Genomic DNA, 20,303 nt, shown 5'->3' with positions numbered 1-20,303 from the left:
TGGTCTCATTATGTATTACCCCCCTATCTTCACGTTCTTTATCTTCAAGACGGTCCCACTGTTACGATTAAATTTTGTAGCTGCTCTCACGAAACAGCTCAAACAGCTACAGCCATACTCCACCAACATCCAAAACATGCAGATACTTCTATTCTCAAAACATGCAAATTCTCATTATGTTAAAGCTGTATTAATTGTGTCTTAAGCTACATCTGTATCCATCTACCCAGCACTATCATGTATCATTCAATCACTCTCCTCCTTCTTCCCTCTGCCTTCCCCCCATCATCAACCTCTTTTCTTAGAAGAGCAAAAAACCCAAACCAGCCAAATCATTACCACTCTTTGTGCATTTTATGAAGCCGAGCACACATTTTCATTTTCTAAATCCCAGAGTAAAAATGAGTTGATTCTTCAGAAGTGTGAAATACTGCTTGCAATGTACTTTGAAAATATTGTGCAATATTTAATTATAAGCATTATCCCTAACTAAAGCGTTTAAAAAAACCCCCTGAAAACCCCAAACCAAACCCCTTCTTAAGTGCACTCTTCGCTGCAAGCGTGCAGCAAAGGTGAGACCAAGAGAAGGAAGAGCAAGGTGAACCTGTGGGCCTCGTGTGCACCTGGGGCCTCAGCCTGCTGCCACCCACAGCTATCACCAGACTCCTCAGCTGCACAAGCCTCAACAGAAGACAAGGAAGTGCGAGCCGGTGCAGCCTGCAGTGCCCCTTGCTTTGCTAAGGGGTTGCAGAAAGGTTTGCAAATGCACCGATATTACCTGACGCTCTTAGGCTAATTAAAGAGCGTGCTGAATTTGTATCTTCCCCTTTCCACAGCCGCGCCACCCAGGGCTACCCGATACCCCTCCCCAGGTTGAATTACACGGGCTGCTGCCATAATGCCGGACGCAACAGATGACTGAACGGGCAGCCGCGGGCCGCTCGGTGAAAACCTTTCCAGAGCAGACTGGCTTAGCAACCTCGGAATTTCCTTTTGCTTTCTTTTGATAATGAAGAAAGGAAACAGTTTTGCTTTTAGCTATGACTTCTCAGGAAGAGGTGAGTGAAGCTTTGGGAGCGTGCGATATCCTCTAAGTAAACGACACATCTCTGTTTAGCTTTCATGTAGTTTAGTTCAGTGCTGGTTTGTTTCCTGATGGACTACTTACACATCGGTTAGAAGGCTCTTCTTTTTTTAATATTTAAAAATCATGCATGGCAAGGTGTCTTTTTCTCTGCCTCAAAGCTAGCAGATTCTATGTAAAATTCCAGGTAGGTTCGTTGAAATGTACACGAAAGTTTATCAAATGAAAGAGTAGAAACATCATTGAGGTTGTTTGCTGAAAGGTGAACAGATATTCCAGGTGACTTTAAGATGCAGTGCCCGAGACAAAATATGTAGTCTCCACCTCAGATGTGTCATTGTAAGCATTTTTAGGGCCGACTCTGCAAGCACGTTGCTTTTACAGCTTACCAGCTCCACTGTCTTTAACAAACATCGACCCATTTCTCACCACTATGCATTCAAAAATCTGATTCCTTTTGCCAGTGACAATGTGCAGAACCGGAGTCAGAAATTAGCATTCCAAATCTCTTTACCCTGAATTCTAGTATAGCCTGTCTAAATTTTTTTATGACTGTGTAGAAAGTGATAAAAGTTCTTCTGGAGTAAAATTCAATGGGCCCCTGCATGAGACCCCTGCCAGGTGCTGTGCAGTTGTCATACACATTTCAGTCTTTCTCTTGTTTCCTACTGCAATTAAAGAGCAGGGGACGGATTCACACCCCCAGTGTGAGTTATTAAAGGTAGTTATGGTGCTTAGACAAATTTGAAGAAAAATTACCTCAAATATTTTACTGGTAAATAAATTATGAGATCTCTTCTTGTGAACATTAAGTACATAACTTAGTGTACTTCACCCAGTTCTGGACTCCAACACAGGAAAGACATGGAGCTGTTCCAGCAGGTCCAGAGGAGGTCCACAAAGATAAGCAGAGGGCTGGAGCACCTCTCCTATGACAGGCTGAGACAGTTGGGAGAAAAGAAGGCCCTGGGGAGTCCTTATAGCAATCCTTAATTATAAGAAAGGTAGAGACCGACTTAAAACAGATATTGCCTGTTGCAAAAGGATAAATAGGAATGATTTTAAACCAAAGAAGGGTAGATTTAGACTAGATAAAAGGAGGAAAATTTTTACAATGAGGGTGGTGGGACACTGGCACAGATTTCCCAGAGAGGTGGTAGATACCCCGTCCCTGGAGACATTCAAGGTCAGGCTGGATGGGGCTCTGAGCAACCTGACCTAGTTGAAGATGTCCATGTTCATTGCAGGAGGTTTGGACTAGATAACCTTTAAAGGTCCCTTCCAACCCAAACTATTACATGATAACATTTTACAAGGTGATTATATTTTTTTTTCCTTTTTGTCTTGTTGAGTCAGGTACAAGAGACAAATCCCACTACTGGAAGTCTTGAAATGATCTCCATTACTGAAGATGGACCACCAGTACCAGAAGTTCAGTTTTCCTTCAAAAGATTTTTCTTCATACCACAAGCAAGAGTGGACCCCAGCGCAGATGGATCTGGTAGGGATGCTGCGTAGCTTTTTGACCTTTGTAATTTAAATGGCTAATGTCGTCCTTCAGCCTTGCAAAACTGTGCTTGCCCACTCAGTCAGAGAAAACAGTCATTCAGAGGAGGAAGAAACTTAACCTCACTCCCCCAGCCATGAGGTTCGCTAGCGAGTTAACAGGTGATGACATCTTGTGTCAGCTTGCATATGCAAGCTTTTTTCATAGCCAGGTTATTCATGCAATTCAGCCACATAGCAAATATTTGCCCACACTTTCCAGACACATTTCTGAATGGCTTATTTGAAATTTTACCTGCCTGGAAATTGGTCCATTAAAAAACTGAATATACAATAGAGCAGCCTTGGGAGAATTGCATGCATGTTTGCTACTTCCCATAGGTTTCATGGCAAAAATAACCCAAAATAACTTCAGCAAAGGCAAGCAGAGTGTCAAGGATGAAGATAATGCAATTTAATTTTCTAGTCCATTAGCTACTACAGCTGTCTAAGATTTTTGGCATACCAGACACCAACTCCACTGCCAAAACCAGTTAGCTGCTGCTGAGATAGTCTGTGTAGGCTGGGATTTACTTGTGAGTCTCGGACTCCTGGGAGACACTCCTCATCCTTGACTGATTTCAAGTGTCTGCCAATCTCAAATTCAAAGCTTGAGGAATGAGGGAGGGGAATTAAATTTGGAGACAAGATTCTGCTAGTTGCTGTGTGTACCCTTGACCCAGCTGTATATGCTATTTTCCCATAGTTTGCTCTCTGTATATCAGAATACATTTTAAACAAGTGAACCATTCATTATTTTCAGTGGAATTTGTTGCTGACTTCCAGATTGACAATACAACTAAGTTGAGGTCAGCTGTGGAGGTGGTTGGTGAGCAGGCCTGGTCCAGCTCATGAAATACATTCAGAAATTATTACTGATGTATATTTTAACTTTAGATTAATCTTTATTTTCCTTGAAACTCAAAACTCAGCCTTGAGCCATTGCTTTGTTCTCCCCATGTCTTTATAGCAAAACTTTGAACAGATGGCCTTTTCCCACGTTTTTCAAGGCTAGTTTGGGGTCCTGTTTTTTGAAAATTTAGCTTCCTGTTATTTTCAGTTAACCTTGCTTCCAAGTCCAAAAGGACCAGTGACTTTCCTCGTTCTTGCCTTGAACACCTGCTTACTAGCTACCTCTGTCTTCTTCCAATATCCTTTCTCCTGTTAGACCCTTTAGGCTCCTCTTACTTGTTTCTGTGCCTCTGTTACCCCAGAGGAATGCATTGTGCATGGGACTTAGCTCCCTGATGCACAAGGGAGAGCTCTATGGCCTCCAACCTCATCTCAGGAGTTTTGTTGTCCCAGGCAGAGTGCTCAGAGCAGCATCCAGCTGGGGCTATGGCCGGAGGGAGTGCAGGGACTGCAGGGTTGGTAGCAGTAAGCGTCGGGAGGCATCACAGATGGGAACGGTCATAAGGAGGAGACTCACACTGGGTTTTACTTTTCTACTTCCACTGAAAGGATTTATTAGTCCACTTGAGCCTTTTGATCTGTACCCTGCATGCAGGTTTGATTACACAAATGAACCAGGTCCAAATTTCATTTACTCTGGGACTCATGTTTTCAGAAAAGGTGATCATGTACTTCCAAAACTTGCAGTGTGATGTAACCCACAAAAATAAAACATTTAGAGCTCATGTTCTTGATTGTCAGGTTCTCTGTAAGGGCACACTTCAGATGCTTCATGAGGCAAATGCTGAGAGCACCAGGTGGCCCCAAAGTACTCGGAGCCTTCTCAGCCCCTAAGTTGGGGGATCTGAACACCTCCAGGTCCAGTCGGGTCACTAAGTGTATGCAGGATTTGGTACTGCCATCTAGTTTAATGTTAGATAAATCTTTTTTCATTGCAAAATGAAGCTGGTTTACTTCACATAAGCCATTCTCTCTGTTTGGTTTCTAGGAGATATCGAACCACCTTCAATGTGCCATGTTTTTATCTCCCTAAAATACTTTCCATATATCTGTGGTTTATTCCTTGCAGTAATCCTAGCAGTTGCCATTGGCCTGGGTGGTGAGTACAATTAGTTATTCATTAAGTTCTCGCTTAACCATTCAAACGCTTAATTTTTCATGAACCTTTTACCTGGAACGGAATTGAACTGCTACTGCAGCTTGTTTGCTGAAGTAAAAAATCTTGTTGATGTGATGGCTTTAAATTTTATTTACATGTAGGGATAAAATAGATCTGGCACTCATGAGAGGATTGGTGTAATATTTACAGTACTGGGGAACCTGCAGCTCCAGGAAACCTTTCTCTAATAAAACTTCACTGATTCCTCTCAAGTGGTGAGATAAGAGTTCAGAACCTGGGGGAGGCTTCAGGTAGCCCATACCATATTTTTGTCCTGTAATTCACCTCTCTGAGATTGTTTTCAAAGGATTAAAGTAATTGCCCCCATCAGAAACAACTTCTCCAAAGGTAAACAGAGAATGAGCCTAGTTGCAACTGGGAAGTGTGACCTGCCCAAGTCTAGGTGCCAAATATGTTGATGTTAGACCAGTGCCTTCACACCTGTGGCAGGGATAAGCTTGCAAGGGGTTGAGGTATCGCCTTGGAAAGAGAGTGCACAGGCCATGTTTTTCAAGGGTCTCCTTGATTTGCTACTGAGGTGCTGAGCCCCAGGCAGAAACTTGTCCTGGAGTGAAACATAAACTGGGTAGAGGGATCTGGGAACAAGTCAGCACAGACAGCAAGGCTGACTCATCCTACGAGTCATAACTAATGGATGAGTTTAGCAGCACCATGTAGCAACCTCCAGGTTGTATTTCAAAAGTTCCTGGAGTACAGGAGCTGCCTTTTCCTTAGCAAGACAGAAATCTGGCCAGATATGGGAATTCAGAAGTGTGAAATTCATTTCCAAGTGTGTTTTCATCATGCTGTTTCCTTTTGTCCTTGCTAGTCCAATACAACTGCATTGGGAAGTTTCGCTGCCGATCATCCTTTAAGTGTATCCAGAAATCAGCCAGGTGCAACGGTGTCTTCAACTGTAAAGAAGGGGAGGATGAGTACGGATGTGGTAATTTAAATTTGGTTTTAAATCCCTCCTACCTCCTCCTGTAGCATCTGGCACACTATCAAGAAATGCATGTTGTAAAGAGTTTGTGTGAGGCAAGAAAGGGACTGACGGATTATCTAAATCACCACTTCAGAAGAACAATCTCTCTGAGGTATTGATTTACAGTTCTTGAGAAATCAAACTTGCACTTAAGATAAATGTGATGATTGCTGAATATTGCTACTGCCCTATCGGACATGTTTCGCCATTAGAAGTCTAGGTGCCTTTTGACTGCTAGCATTTCCTCTGCCTGCAAGGTATGCTGCGTTACAGTGTGTATGCACAGCATGCTCTGCATTCACCAGCACATAGTTGCACCATGTCCCTTTTGAAAGCTGCAAAAGCCCCTTATTATCTTAAGGGACATGGGAGCAGGAGAGATCAGCACTGCTTTTTGCACAGTGGGTACTGCAGAGTTTGCTGTTTCATGTGTGAAATGCATGCCCACCATGTCTGAGTTTCTTGCTGTAATGGTGTCAGGCATCAGAGGGCCATGTTAAGTGGTCCTTCCCTCTCCTGTGGTGTTTGCAACCATTGGAGGGAAAGGATTCTAGCATTAGTAAACAGTGCACTTGTAATTCTGACTCCTGTAAGGAGGCAGCACAGCTTTCTGCCTGTGCAGTATGAGGAATAACAAGAACCATGAGGTTCTTGTCCCCAGCTAACCCAAACAATGCTTTCAACCTTTGGCATGTTTTCCCCAGGGAGGCTTCAGGCCCCTGTGAAGCCTGTGGGCAATACACCTGCCTTTCTTGTCTGCCTTTCCAATGCCATAGCACTGACCCACGGGTACCTGTAGGAAACCGCTGCCCAGCAGTGACCGTGTCATGGCCTCCCTTTCCCCTGGGAAGACCATGTAGATGTGCCTTTTCCCAGGTCCAGCTGTCTCCTGCTCATCTGGGGCTCGGTGCCCCAGCAGCAGCTGTGGTGTGGAAGACATGGCTACATGAAGGAGGCAGAGACTGTGGTTGATGGATCTGTACCTGGACTTCCTGCAGTATTTCCCCATCGGTCTCTTGGCTGGAGGCGGCACAGCTTGCAGCGTGCTGGCTCCATGGGGGCAGGCTGGCATGAAGAGCTGTCTGTAGGGAAGGACTAGGTTGAGCAGATCCAGGCTGGCTCAAGGATGGAGTCCTTGGGAGCCAAGCTCCCAGCCTGTATGCCTCTCCTCACTCCAGCTTTTACACACGCAGCAGCCCAGATATGCCAGCGCCACTTCAGCAGAGGGAAGCAGGTAGGAACCTCTGCGGGAGCCCAGGGGCAGCTGGGTGCAAGTTCATCCACTTCTCTGACTGCTGTGCAGAGCAGGAGGTGCCAACCACCTTTCATCTCTTATCTTGATCATAGGTTTCCTCAGTGCCAAGCATCTGCAACTCTAACTCCCTGCAATCAGCAAGACTTGGCTAGGCTCACTGCAAGGCAAAGCAGCCTGCTCCATCTGTATTAGAGCTACCATCCCCTATCCATTTCCGTGAGCACGGAGGGGGTTTCTTTTCTCCTGGCTGCTCTAGCTCAGCATACTTTTCTTCCCTTCCTTAGAGGAGGGGAAAAAAAGCACAGAAAAATTTAGTCAAAGGATTCAAGTGATGAAAATGACACTAAAAACTTGGTGAGCTGAGAAATGCGTATGCCACAGTGGTGTAGTAACACTGTGGCGTACCTGTTGTGTACCCGGTGGTCCTTCTTCACAACTCACTCGGGTTTTTCTCCTGAAACCCAAAGTCAGGTTGAGTGGCAAGAAAGCAGTACTGCAAGTGTTCACCTCTGGATCCTGGAGAACCGTCTGCTCTGACGACTGGAAAGCAGAATATGGAAATACTACCTGCAAGCACCTGGGTTTCTCAAGGTATGGACACAAAATGAAAGAAACTGTATTTGGCATTTTGAACAAACTCTGAGGTTTTTGATCTTTGTAATGAAACCTCATATTAGCCTTTGACTTACAAGAAAAAAGGACTTATCCACCTTTGTGAATGATACGGTTTAAGGAGATTTGGGATGTTGTGGGAAATAGTTCTGAATACTCGTGCGCTGCAAATACTGCTTGTTACTGCTATAAATCCGGGATGATGGCTACATACAATGGTTTGGTTAAATCTTCCCTATGGGGTACAGGTGCCTGAATCCTCCTGGTCTCTAGTAGCTTACAGCCTGTCAGAGAGTCACTAAAAGGCATATGAGCATTTTCTTTTACTTCCTCTGTAGGAAAACTGTATATATAATTCATGTCATGACATCTGTTAGGAATTAAGGTCCACCTCACAATTAGAGAAGAACCTGGCGAGGCAGTTCTTACCAGATTGATCCCATTCCTGAAAAAGAACCCGTTTCTTTCACAAGCTTTCACACAATTGGAAAGAGTTTGAAGTTGTGACTTGCAACGATGCTTTGTTATTTCTTACAACAGCATCATTCTGATTTCTGCACATTACAGTTAGCAGCATAAAGCTTCTTTGAGTAAAATTTTTGTTGCCTTTAGGATAAAATACATGTCAATTGTTCAACAAAAAAGGCAAGAAAAAATACAAATTATTCATCCTCTCCGATGCAAAACATAACTCTGGATAAATGAAACAATGAGCTTGTTAGTGCTTTGGGAAGCATGCCAACCAGTTATGATAAAATCTTGATTGAGATACTAGAATTAAGATTTACTTTCTCTCCCAGTTATCTGCCTCTCAGCATGTGTGACTTCCACATACGATCACGGCAAAAATACATGCACGTTATAGGAAACGTCTCTTGGGGAGGATAGGATTACTTTGTCAAGTGTCAGAATGCAATTATTGTGGTGGCTACACTGGCTTTTCATTAGCAGAACTGCTGAATTATTTAAAGAGATTACTGAAATGCTGTCTGAGGAAGCTGTGTTTATGGTTTATTTGCAGTTATGTGAGCTCAGGTTACCTGCCCGTGGCTGCAGTCGAGAAACAGTTTCAGAGACATTTCGTATCGCTCAGCCACTGGTTATCAGCTGACCAAGTGACATCCCTGCACAATGCAACAAACCTCCGGTATGCCTCAGCTTCTTCGTCCTGACAGAAAGAGAGTAATGAATAGGAGGAGAATTACTCATATTTTGAGCTGGTGGCCTACTTTTGCAGGCATGTAGTACTTCGTAAGTTGTTAGTGTTGCTATGCATCATAGACCAAGCTTCAGTAGCAGTCTTGCTGCAATACGAGTTAAGAGTCTGATTCAAAGCTCATTAAAATCAACAATGGCTTTAAAATGAGCTGTTTGAAAGGCCTATTTGTCCCATGATCCCTTTTTTGCAAATGGATAGACATCAGGCACTTATCTTTCTCCATTATGAAACAGTTTGTTTCAGTTTACAGATCCCTAGATATTTCCCCAAAGGGTTTATGGACCCTTTATGGTCCATTTCTTCCTCTTGACAATTGCTTGTGGGGATATTTTAGTTACCTTTTGCTGAGAAACAAGCTAAGGATTCAAGGAGACTATATCTCACATGTGGAAAATTGCTGATGAGCCTCCCCTTCCAGAGGAGTGAACCACTCTTCAGCAGAGCAGCATATGGTCTGATGGTGTTTAAGCTCCTAGCTGTAGTATTTCAGCTAATTGCACTAAGTAGGTTGGACAAGTACATGATTTTGTGCCTCTTTCAATATATGAATTACTTATCTTTATGTGCTCATAGCTGTACAGGAAGATTGAAATATTGAGAAAAACCACCAGTATTTGTGATTTCGAAATAATACTGCACTCTGTTTTCATCTTAGAGAGGAATGCACTTCTGGCAGTGTGATCATCTTAAAATGCTTGGGTAAGAATCAGGAAAAGTGAACAAAAAAATCAGAAACTGTAATTCTTCTATCCACTGTGTGGCAAGAGTTTGGAGGAGTTGTGTACTTGGGGCATACTATGCCATCAGTTTATCACACCAAAGGAAAAACTTATTTCTTAGGTAAAATTTAAAAGAATTTCAGAAAGTGAGAATAAGCTGGAAGGGCTGATCGGGAGCATCTGGTAGCAGGAATGTTCTGGTGAAAATCACAGTGAGACATAGGATTGTGAGCTGGCTCCATGGACTGATCCTGTAATTCCAACTCTGCCACCTCAGCAGGGAAAGGGAAATTCTGTCTTACTATTAAGTTTTCATCCCACACCTCTCCACATCAGCTAGCTTTCAGATCGGGGTATGACAAGTCAAAAACCAACAGCAAAATAATCATCAGGGGAGAGAAGAACCTTCAGCCTACCTATAAGGGCCCCTATGTACTTAAGGAGGGCAGAACAGTGGGTTTTACAGCTCAGCTGAGTGCTGCATCTGCAGGGAAGAAGATGTGAGCCCCACAGCCCCCAAACTGCCTGCCAGGAGTGATGCTGCAGGGATGGGAGGGAGAAAGAGAAACCTCTGGGGCCAGCTACGGTGTGAGATGTGAGATGTGGGCCATGGGGATAGGGACAGTCCTGCTGCAGAGACCTCCCAGACTCAGCAAGGCCGGGTGTAGAGGGGCTGAAGCTGACTAAAACCATGCCTGTGTTTCCTCCACGGACTTTGACCTTTACTTTCTGGCAGCGTGCGGGACACGGGCCAGCTACGGGCCACGGATCGTGGGGGGCAACGCATCCTCCCCCCGGCAATGGCCCTGGCAAGTCAGTCTGCAGTTCCACGGACATCACCTCTGTGGAGGGTCTGTCATCACCCCGCGCTGGATCATCACAGCTGCCCACTGTGTCTATGAGTAAGTCCCTGAGTCATCTTGCTCGGAGTGCCCCAATGACCCTGCTTGCAGCGGGTCCGTGTGTGTGGCCACTGCAGAGAAGGGCTGATGCACCTTGATTTTTCTTAAAAATAAACTGCAGGAGAGATAAGATTTCTTTATCCTTGGTTTATGGACTTGTGCTGTAGCATTTAAGCGCTCTCTTTTCTTGCACTAGAGTAAGTCTCTACTGAATAAAAGTCTACTGAAGAAGTGGCCCAAATGAGGAGGCTCCATTTCCAGATATTCTGTGCACACCCAGCTTCCTGGGAAATCAGCTTAAAGAAGATACTAAGTGCTAGATTTTAGGTATCCTGACCTGCAATTTATGTATGTGGTGTAAGAAATAACAGCTCAGGATGAATTTGTACTTGGCTGCTCTGGTACTGTGGAGCTCCAAAATAAATCACATGAACCTTTTCAAGTTGACAGGATCAGTCAGTGGCAGTTAGTGAGTTGCACTGTGCTTGCTGCCCTTTGCCACATACTGACTGCTCCTTTTTATGCTGTTCAAAGTGGTCTTAGAGTTGTACACAGACGCTAAACAGTTACTTAGACTCCTTTATGTAATTATAAACATAGCCCTGTCTCTTATTTGTGAGGAGTTGTCTGTTTTTGCAGCCTGGTTTGTTGCTATTAGTGCAAGACAGCTCTTTTCCCTCCAGAAAACTCCAGGCTGAGGACATTCAGACAGCTAAAATGGGGTCGTCTGACCACTTTTAGTCACCCACAAGATGGATGCCTGCTTCTGAGCGAGTACTGTAGGATGCTTTTACACCCAGTAGAGAGAAGAGATGGGACACACAAGTCCCACTCCTAGATCCTATTTAGAGCCCTGTGTTGCCATAAAAATAATTACATAGGAGGTAAGCATTTTAGGACTTTTGTCCTTAGCTCTGTCCCCCACAACACAGTTGGCTGTGGCATGTTCTAAGGCTGAGGGGGGTGGGAACTGGCAACACAACCCACATCCCCAGCGTCTTTTTCCCAGCACAGCTGCTAACCCACTGCTAGCCCAGTGGGGTGAAGCCAAAACAGGAGGCACTGCTCATGTGTTGGAGGCTGAAAGATGTGGCTGCTCATGAACTGGGGGGCAGAAGGAAAGCCTCTCCCTTGAAAACCTATGTACATACATACTTGCCAAAAGTGCTGCTGAGCTAGCTGGATTTGCCTGTAGAGTAGCTGTTTGCCTGTAGTTTTATGTGGCTTGTAAGTTCAGCAGACAATTAGAAATCCTCAAGGTTTTCTTGAAGATTTTTTCACTCTCTCCTACCTCTTTGTTTCAGCCTGTACTTGCCGAGCTCATGGAGTGTACAGGTTGGTTTTGTTACTCAGCAGGACACTCAGGTTCACCCATACTCAGTGGAGAAAATTATATACCATCGAAATTATAAGCCCAAGACAATGGGAAACGATATTGCACTGATGAAACTGTCAGCACCGCTTGCTCTCAATGGTAATTCTTTCAGTGAGCTTTCACTTGACTTTCTCACCTGCCTAGCTAAAAGCGAGAAGGGTCTTTGCTAGGACAGACAGGGAAATTTCTGTTGGCACTTTACACCTGACCCTGGACAGTCGAATGGATCCCCCCACCATCTATAAAAGCAAAGAGAGATGTGCAGTGTAGGCATAGCCAGACTGCTGCTGGGATGGCAAGGCTGCAATCCCTGCTCATGCTACACTGGCAGAAACCCCCTAGCCCCTGTATCAGGAAGTCCTCTGTACTTGATTTCCCGGACCAGAGAGCAAAATGTTCCCAGTCCACTCTAGTATTGGCTTACTGAAGGCATTTAATAATAGGCAAACATTAACTTTATTCTTTCTAAATATTTTTCCTATCTAAAATAAATGCCCCACCTCCTTTTACTTGGAGGTCACAGAGATTTTTATCGTGTCCTTTCTGTGAGTGTAGGGAGCTCCAGCAGTGTCCAAAGCTGAAAAATCAAGCTTGAATTCCAAATAGAAGAAAAGGCAATTCAAATATAATGATGCTTTTAAATTAAAACCACTTTTATTTTCTCAGCAGGATGCTACATGTGGCTGACACAGTTAGTGAATTGAAATAATGTATAATAATATTGTATGAATTTCAATGTTCACTGAACAATACCTCCTAATCACTCTGAGTTCTCTGTAAAGGAGAGCTGGCTCTTTCTGACACATCTAGATTGTCAGTTCCTAAATCAATTATCTTGAAATATTTTAAACTTCTACTCTGAATGAAAATCAAGTTTGATTTTGTTGTGCTCAAAACCTCAGCTAGTGCTGTTCTTTTTTGCATGGGAATAAGTTTGGGAGGCTGTCAAGAGCAGCAGTGGCTCCACACCTGAGCAGCATACATCAGTGCCCTGAGTGCTTGGAGGCTTGGAGGCTCTGTGCTGGGGGTTTGGTGCTTTGAGCCAGGATCATTGCACTGTGGAGAACTGAACAACTAGGAGTTGCCCAGTAATAGATTGCTTTGTCCCTTTCTTTGCCCAGTGCCAACTCATCTTGACATGTCACAGTTTGTCCCCACATGGATGAAACACTGATTATATTGCATGGCATTTAGTGCCCTAGAGCAGAGAGGTCCTGATCCTCTGTGAGCTGATGGGTGGGAAGCAAAGATCACCCCAGACATCTAGTTGCCCTTTCAGAAGAGCACAGGGATGTGCACGGCTCTTTGCACGTGCAATTGTCCCATTGTCCCTGTTAGGGGGTGCCATGCAATTGTCCCATTGTCAGCCAAGGCCATTTCTCTGCCCAAGTAAGCATGCTATGGGGTCTCTGATCTGTCTGTCAGCTGCATACCTAGTGGATTCCTCGTTTGCTCATTCTTCAGTTGATTGACCTGCCAACACCTCCTTCTGCTGCTTCATTCTTGAAACTAATTACGCCTGGTGTAGGTATTGTTTCAAAACTATGGTATTGGCCATAAGACAAAAGGTCCACAAGCTACTTACGTGGTGAGGTGGTCTTGGTCATAACAAGATCACTGAAAGCTGAATTCTCAAGTTTTACTGAGACATGCAAGTTTTTCTAAATTTTAAATACAAATCTCACTTCTCTCTCTCTCTTTTTTTTTTTTTTTAAATAGGTCACATAGAACCAATTTGTCTGCCTAATTTTGGTGAACAGTTCCCAGAAGGGAAAATGTGTTGGGTATCAGGATGGGGAGCAACTGTGGAAGGAGGTATTTTAGATGGTCTGCTGTTGATTACACTACAGGAAAACATCTCACATTCAGTAAATACAGGATTTTGTTGGAGCATTGTTCAACTTTATATATATATATGTATGTATACATATATATCTGGGGGGAAAGAAGACATATTCCTAAATTTTATGCTCACTCTGAACTGCAAAAGTGCTGTACAAACCCTTATCATAGGGAATGGATGGCTACATTCTGTGAAAATGTTGAAAATTACACGTAGACAGCAACATTGACCGCAATGTTGTACTTGGACTAAGTCAAACAGGCTGTGCCCTTTATAACTTCAAGCATCAAATGTACAGCATGAATGCAAGAATCCACTGTTCACTTTTTTCAGAGAGTGCATCTATGCAATTTCAGGCACGTTGGATGATGCAGTAATTGGAACTGTGAATAATGTCACAAAAAAAAAGGGAATTTATTTCTTTTTTTACTATGGCTCATGGGTCATGTTAATTAGTAGTATATACTGAATCACTTTAATGTGAAAATGCCTCAGTTCTCAGGTCATTGGTTTTTATGATTCTTCATTTGTCTCATTTAACATGTTGTTCCCATTGTTCAGAGAACAAGAACAGTATGTTACCTGACCTACAGGTAATACCAAAAGATGGGAAAATATCAAACCAAGGTTTACCACATAAAAAATTCACTGTAAATTGGCATTAGGCAGTGTGCAAGTACTTCCATTTGTAGAAATTATTCGTTCAGACTCTGAATACCTTTATCAATGATTTTGACAAGGGTATTGATTGCACCCTCAGTAAGTTTGGAGATGAAACCTAGTTGGGCAGGACTGTTGATCTGCTTGAGGGTAGGAAGGCTCTACATAGGGGGTTGAACAGACTGGATTGAGGTTCAACAAGGCCCAGTGCCTATTCCTGCACTTGGGTCACAACAAACCCATGTAATGCTACAGGCTTGGGGAAGAGTGGCTGGAGATCTCCCTGGAGGAGAAGGACCTGGGGGTGTTGGTCAACAGCTGGCTGAATATGAGCCAGCAGTGTGCTCAGGTGGCCAAGAAGCATCCTGGCTTGTATCAGAAACAGTGTGGCCAGCAGGGTTAGGGAAGTGATTGTACTCCTGTACTTGGCACTGGTGAGGCTGCACCTTGAGTTCAGTTTTGGGCCCCTCACTACAAGAAAGACGTTGAGGTGTTGGACCATGTCCAAAGACGGGCAATGAAGTTGGTGAAAATTGTACAGCAAGTCTTATAAGGAGCAGCTGAGGGAACAGGCCTTGTTTAGCCTGGAGAAAAGGAGACTGAGGGGACACCTTATGGCTTTCTACAGCTACCTAAATGAGGTTATAGCAAGGTGGTAACAAGCAATGGGGAAAGAGGAAATGGCCTCAAGTTGTGCCAGGGGAGGTTTATATTGGTTGTTAGGAAATGCTTCTTCACCAAAAGGGTTGTCAATCACTGGAACAGGCTGCCTGGGAAAGTGGTTGGGTCACCATCCCTGGAGGCACTTAAAAGATGCGTAGATGTAGTGCTTTGGGACATATTTTAGTGGTAGACTTGGCATTGCCAGGGTAATGATTGGACTTGATGATCTTGGAGGTCTTTTCCAGCCAAAATGATTCAGTGATTCTGTGAATAAAAAAAATGTTTATAAAATACCAGACGTTTGCAGATGATCTGTTGACTAAGAGAACAGAGGATAAATTCAAAACAAATTTTGGTACTAGCATGCAAAACAGTGTCCAACTAACTTTTAAGTTCATTACTGTCATTGATTATCTAGTTTGAAGTAGAAACATATAATGCACAGGTTTATATATATGCTGTGATAATCCACCGCTCTCTAGTCACTTGTTACTGGATTCTCTAAGTGATGAGACACCTAGTTGCCTTACTTGTATCTTCTCATTTTAACCCTTGCTTTCCAATTCTTCATGTGCTAAACCATTTTCTGTTTGTAACTAAACATTAATTTTAAGGATAGAGGGGTTTTTTCTTTGGGATTTTTGTTTTTGTTTTAACAGGTGATACATCTGACACCATGAATTATGCTGGTGTTCCTCTGATTTCTAACGCAATTTGCAATCACAGGGATGTCTATGGTGGGATCATAACTCCTTCAATGCTTTGTGCTGGTTTCCTCAAGGGAGGGGTAGACACCTGCCAGGTATGGAAGTTTCCAAACTTCAACTGTGCTCATTAACAGCAGCAATGGAAAAACATGAGTGATAAGTTATCAGAAGGCACTCCCAGGCTTTTCTTGGGCAAACATTTGGGGTTGTGCCGTTTAGTCTGTTTACCGTGAATATCGCTCGCTCGCTGTGCACGCATTCATATGCCACAATTCCTTTCCTGTATTTCTTCTGCAGACCGTATCTGCTGCTTCTGAAGCCAAATTTACTTAAGAGATTTTTTTTAATGTCTTGCATGTGCTATGGCATGGTGCTTTCCTTTGGCCTGGCTGTAGCCTCTGCACTGCACGGCACCATGGTCAGCTCCAGAGGCCTGCAAGGTGTAGAAACTCCATCCTGAAAAGCAGTCAGACCATATGTCAAGAAGAGAAGCAGAAGAGTGTGATTTTGGAAAAAGTAGAGCGAGGCAGGGAGAAGGAAGAAAGGGAGAGCTGTTTGAGTAACTCAGAGTATTTGTAATGACTCTGAGGGAGATGGGTTCATAGCAGCCATGCATCAGAGGATCCTTCACATCACAGTTGGTGATGACTCAAAATCATTGTCAGAGTCATGGCAGCACCCACCTCATGCCAGATCTCATCCCCACACACACTAATGTGGACTCACCTCATCATGGATAAAGAGCAAGGGCTGGGGAGGAACTTCATGTTTCCAGAGCTGCTCAGCCCCAATTATATGTGGGACAAGACAAAGCAAAGCTATTAGATGCATAGACCTTCACCGAAGCACCTGTTTGCACCACCCCCCAGCAAGGTACCCGGCACCAGCACATCACTGTGCCTGGGAGAGCTGCCCAAAGGCAGCATGCTCTGTGTATGGCTCCAAGTGACAAAATGAGCCCTACTCACCAAAGGGAGAGGCTTGTTCCAAATTCCCTTGTTTCCTGTTTTTGTGCTGGCTTTGATGTTCATAGGGCAGGAAACAGCCCCAGCAAAATAAATTGAGAGCTTTCAGTACTTAGATGTGAGTCCTTTGAGTTGAATCTGCTTATCAAAATGCCTGGGAAAAGGAGCGTGTGAGGCTGCAGGCAGGATCAGGCAGGGAAAGAGGTGGGGTATGGGCTTGCTGCTCCAACCCTGGGCTCAGCTCAGCACAACAGCTATGAGATTTTTGAGAGAAGCAGCTGTGAGAGACCAAGTCCGTGTCACAGAGACTGCAGTTTAGCCATGTCCTGCCTGCTGCACAGTCCCCATCACCTAAATGTTAACAGCAAGCTTCAGTGTTGCTTCTGGTGCATGGTACTGCTAACTGGGGAAAAAAAAATACAACTGATACACATCTTTAAGAAGTGTCCAACTTTTGCAGTAGCATATGCTTTTCCTAGGACTCCGAGCAGAACAGAAATAGAAGAGACTGACTGGCCTGTGCCTCTTTCCCTACCCCCCAATTATAAATTCCTCTCCTTTTCTGGTGCACTGATACTTATTTTAATCCTTTGTCCTCCAGGGAGATAGTGGGGGCCCTTTAGCATGTGAAGACATGAGTGTCTGGAAGTTGGTGGGGACTACCAGCTTTGGCGTGGGCTGTGCAGAAAAGAACAAACCAGGTGTCTACAGCCGAACCACCTCCTTCCTGGACTGGATACACGAACAGATGGAGGTCAGATTTTGCCCAGTGTCTCTGTCTCGTTGTCACTTTGCTCTGCCTGTGCCACACAAGGTTTACCACATATCTGTCACAGCCGAGTTGTGTCTCACAGAGACGTGCTGGCCCAAGGGCACATATTGGTGATGAGAGCAGGTCCATGTGCAGAGGGGGCAGAGCAGAGTGCAGGGGGTCTTACTGAGATGTGGGGAGCACTGGGTCATGGGTAGAGAGGGGAGAGAAGTGGGGGAGGGACTTGGGAGTGCGTCTGGAGACACAGAGCAGGGAGGTGTGAAAGGGCTGAGTAAGGAGTTAGGAGGCGAGGGAGGATATGCTTGGGTTCTTTACCTGGAGCTGTGAGGCTGCTACAAAGGGAGTGGAAGTTGAGTAGGGACAAATAAATTGATGAGAGGAGGGAGAAAGTGTTAACTGGAAGTAGAGGAGAGCAGAGGCAAGGAAGCAGGGGGGACACTCCAGCCACCTTGACCTGTTCCAAGGGTGGCCCACTCTGGAGACCAGATCTTCTACTGTCAGCACCTCTCCAGTGCTGCCAGAGAGTTGCTGAGTTCAGTTGGCTGAGCAGGAACAGTTATTTTGCTTCAGGTGGACTCTCAGGCAGGGATTTGATGCCTAAGCAAAGGCACCTAGAGCCATTTTAGAGACTCCAGTCTTTCCTGAATGGCTCATGGGTGTCCCTGCAGAAAGGCAAAGACCTGCAGTTAGCCCTGGATTGTATCTACCATACCACCAGGGATGCCTCAGGTGTTCTGCAACAGCTCAGGCAGGCATGATAGAGGATCTACAGGAGATCTGAGGCCTTTGGGACCAATTGGTGGAGGTCAAGGAAAGTGCACTAAGACACCTCAAGTGTCACTAGATAGTGCATGTGTGAGGCAAGTGAACCATCCCCCACTGCCCTGCCTAGGCACACAGCTCACAGATAGACACCTATGCACAGACTTATCTTCATGGCAAAGCCACCTTAAGCACCAAAATGTACATCCCATCCTGCCCTAGCCTGGTCCTCACAGGCAGTGGTGACGGTGCTGCTGTTCCAGCACCCGCTATCCTGTAACGAGCAAATGAACGAACGAATGCACAGATGAATGCATGAATGCCTTCCAGCACCAGTAACTGAGCTGTCAGCCCCAACAGCAGCCTGTGCCACTGTGAGGGCACATGCTGAAAACACTCCTGCCCCCATATCATTTGTGAAATCTGTGAGACTTCCTCCTCAAACCAAAGTGCCAATATCAGGCAGCTGCACACAAGGAAATGACCGAACTAAGGTTGTGTGTACGATTTCAGCTCAACCTCCCGCCTGTCCACTGTATGGCACACACTGTTTCCACAGCCTACAGTACATGAGAAGATTTATGCTATCACGTGCTTATCTGTCACTCAACAAAGCTAAAGAAGACAGAACAGCATTTCTGAATCTCCAGTATTTCTGACCTCTAGTATTACTTTTTACTTTCCCCCAAATATATACATCATTGTGATTCATTTGCAGACACAGAAGCCCAGGCATTTCAGATGAAGATTTTATATCCAATGGAAGGACAGAGCTCCATTATAAAGAAGTGGTCAAGGGGAAAAAAGTACAGATAAATCTTTGTTTAGCTAAATGCTAACATGTTATCATTTTTCACAGGGACATCCTTCAGATGTAAACATGAATTCATCAATTTATCCTCTTAGAAAGGATTTTCAATTGCAGTATGGAAGCATAGACACTGTTTAAGGGACTCTGAAATCAAACTAAAGTAGAGATAGCAAGCCTTTCAGAATGTGACCAAGGGCACCTGGTGGTTCTGCATTGCAGCTAATGGTCTTGATCTGCTCTTACCCGCTATTGCTCATTGAGAACTGAGGTTCATTTGGCCTCTCTGGAAGTTTCTGTGCTTTTCCCAACAAAATTAACTCTTGTAGTTAGAGTATAGGAAAGGAGTTAGGAAGGAGACCCATTTTGATCGGAGAGATACAAAATTGCAAGATAAGGAATTTGCCCTTGAATTAAAGGACATTAGACACACACCCTTAAAAACTTCCTTTCTGGAAATTAGCTTTGTAACAGCTGACCCATCAGGTCCAATCATCTGATGCAAGGTATGATCAAAGAGGAGGCATTTGTGTTTTCTGATCTTCCATTTCCAGATTTGAAACCTGGATAAAGCACCCCTGTCTTTCAGATTTTCAGGTCAATACAAACTTTTTGCTCATCCTCTTCCTGTGAGCCCAAAGAAAAGTTTTCTACTGCTTTCCACTAAGTGGTGAACATTATTTGATGTCACTTAGCGTGATGTTTCTCCAGCATTATGAACAGAACTTCTGCTGCCTCCATTTGGAACATCTCTCCCACTGGGGAGGAAGCAAAAAGTTTGTAGCACTGAGGGGAGTACTGACATACATTACTGTCTGAGGAGTACCATGCATCTACTATTTGATCTGAATAGACGTGAAAGGTTCCCACCCCAACAAAAAAGAAATATATCAAACCAGCCTTGGAACAACTAAAAGGAAATAAAACAAACCCCTTCAAAGCCTGCCTGGCTCCTTGTATGTAGGTGCATACAGTATCTACCACTATTAATCACATATCCATCCACTCCCTGTAATTCTTTATAACCCTTATGCTCCTGTCTCAGCTCATGCAAGGCTGGGAGCTAGCGAACTAGAGTGGTGAGAGAAGCTGAATGACATTTGCTCAGGTTCACAGTGCATGCAATGGGAATTAGACTGCACCTCTTTTCCTGAGGTGGGGCGTTTTTTGTGAAGAACTTCAGCTGGCAGAACTGGCTCCAGCAGCCCTGCTGTTCCTCTGCTGGTCCTAGTACAGAGTATGTGGTGTGGGGGAAAGTCATTCCCTTTCAGAGTTCAGTAGGCAGCAACGTGAGTATTTGAGTAGATGTGTAACTGTTTTTTCTTTCCAGAGAGAAGAACTGCAGACCTAAGGGAG

At 44.4% G+C, this 20,303-nt stretch overlaps 1 protein-coding gene across 1 annotated transcript; it reads left to right on the top strand.

Annotated features, from left to right (window-relative positions):
- Nucleotides 1-1,040: 1,040 nt before the first annotated feature.
- Nucleotides 1,041-20,298, top strand: TMPRSS3 (transmembrane serine protease 3; the record flags this gene model as incomplete). Its single annotated transcript, XM_084279374.1, has 13 exons — nucleotides 1,041-1,058; nucleotides 2,441-2,585; nucleotides 4,530-4,640; nucleotides 5,530-5,646; nucleotides 7,408-7,531; nucleotides 8,574-8,699; nucleotides 9,427-9,470; nucleotides 10,227-10,392; nucleotides 11,697-11,866; nucleotides 13,487-13,582; nucleotides 15,593-15,735; nucleotides 17,207-17,359; nucleotides 20,278-20,298. The coding sequence occupies 13 exons, from the start codon at nucleotides 1,041-1,043 to the stop codon at nucleotides 20,296-20,298; spliced, it is 1,434 nt and encodes a 477-aa protein (XP_084135500.1).
- Between the last annotated feature and the right edge of the window lie 5 nt (nucleotides 20,299-20,303).

The sequence above is a fragment of the Gallinula chloropus genome (genome assembly GCF_964237585.1).
Source record: "Gallinula chloropus genome assembly, chromosome: 1".
Classification (NCBI taxonomy): Eukaryota; Metazoa; Chordata; class Aves; order Gruiformes; family Rallidae; genus Gallinula; species Gallinula chloropus.
Note: the sequence above shows the minus strand (reverse complement) of the source record. Positions and strands in the feature narration are given on the sequence as shown.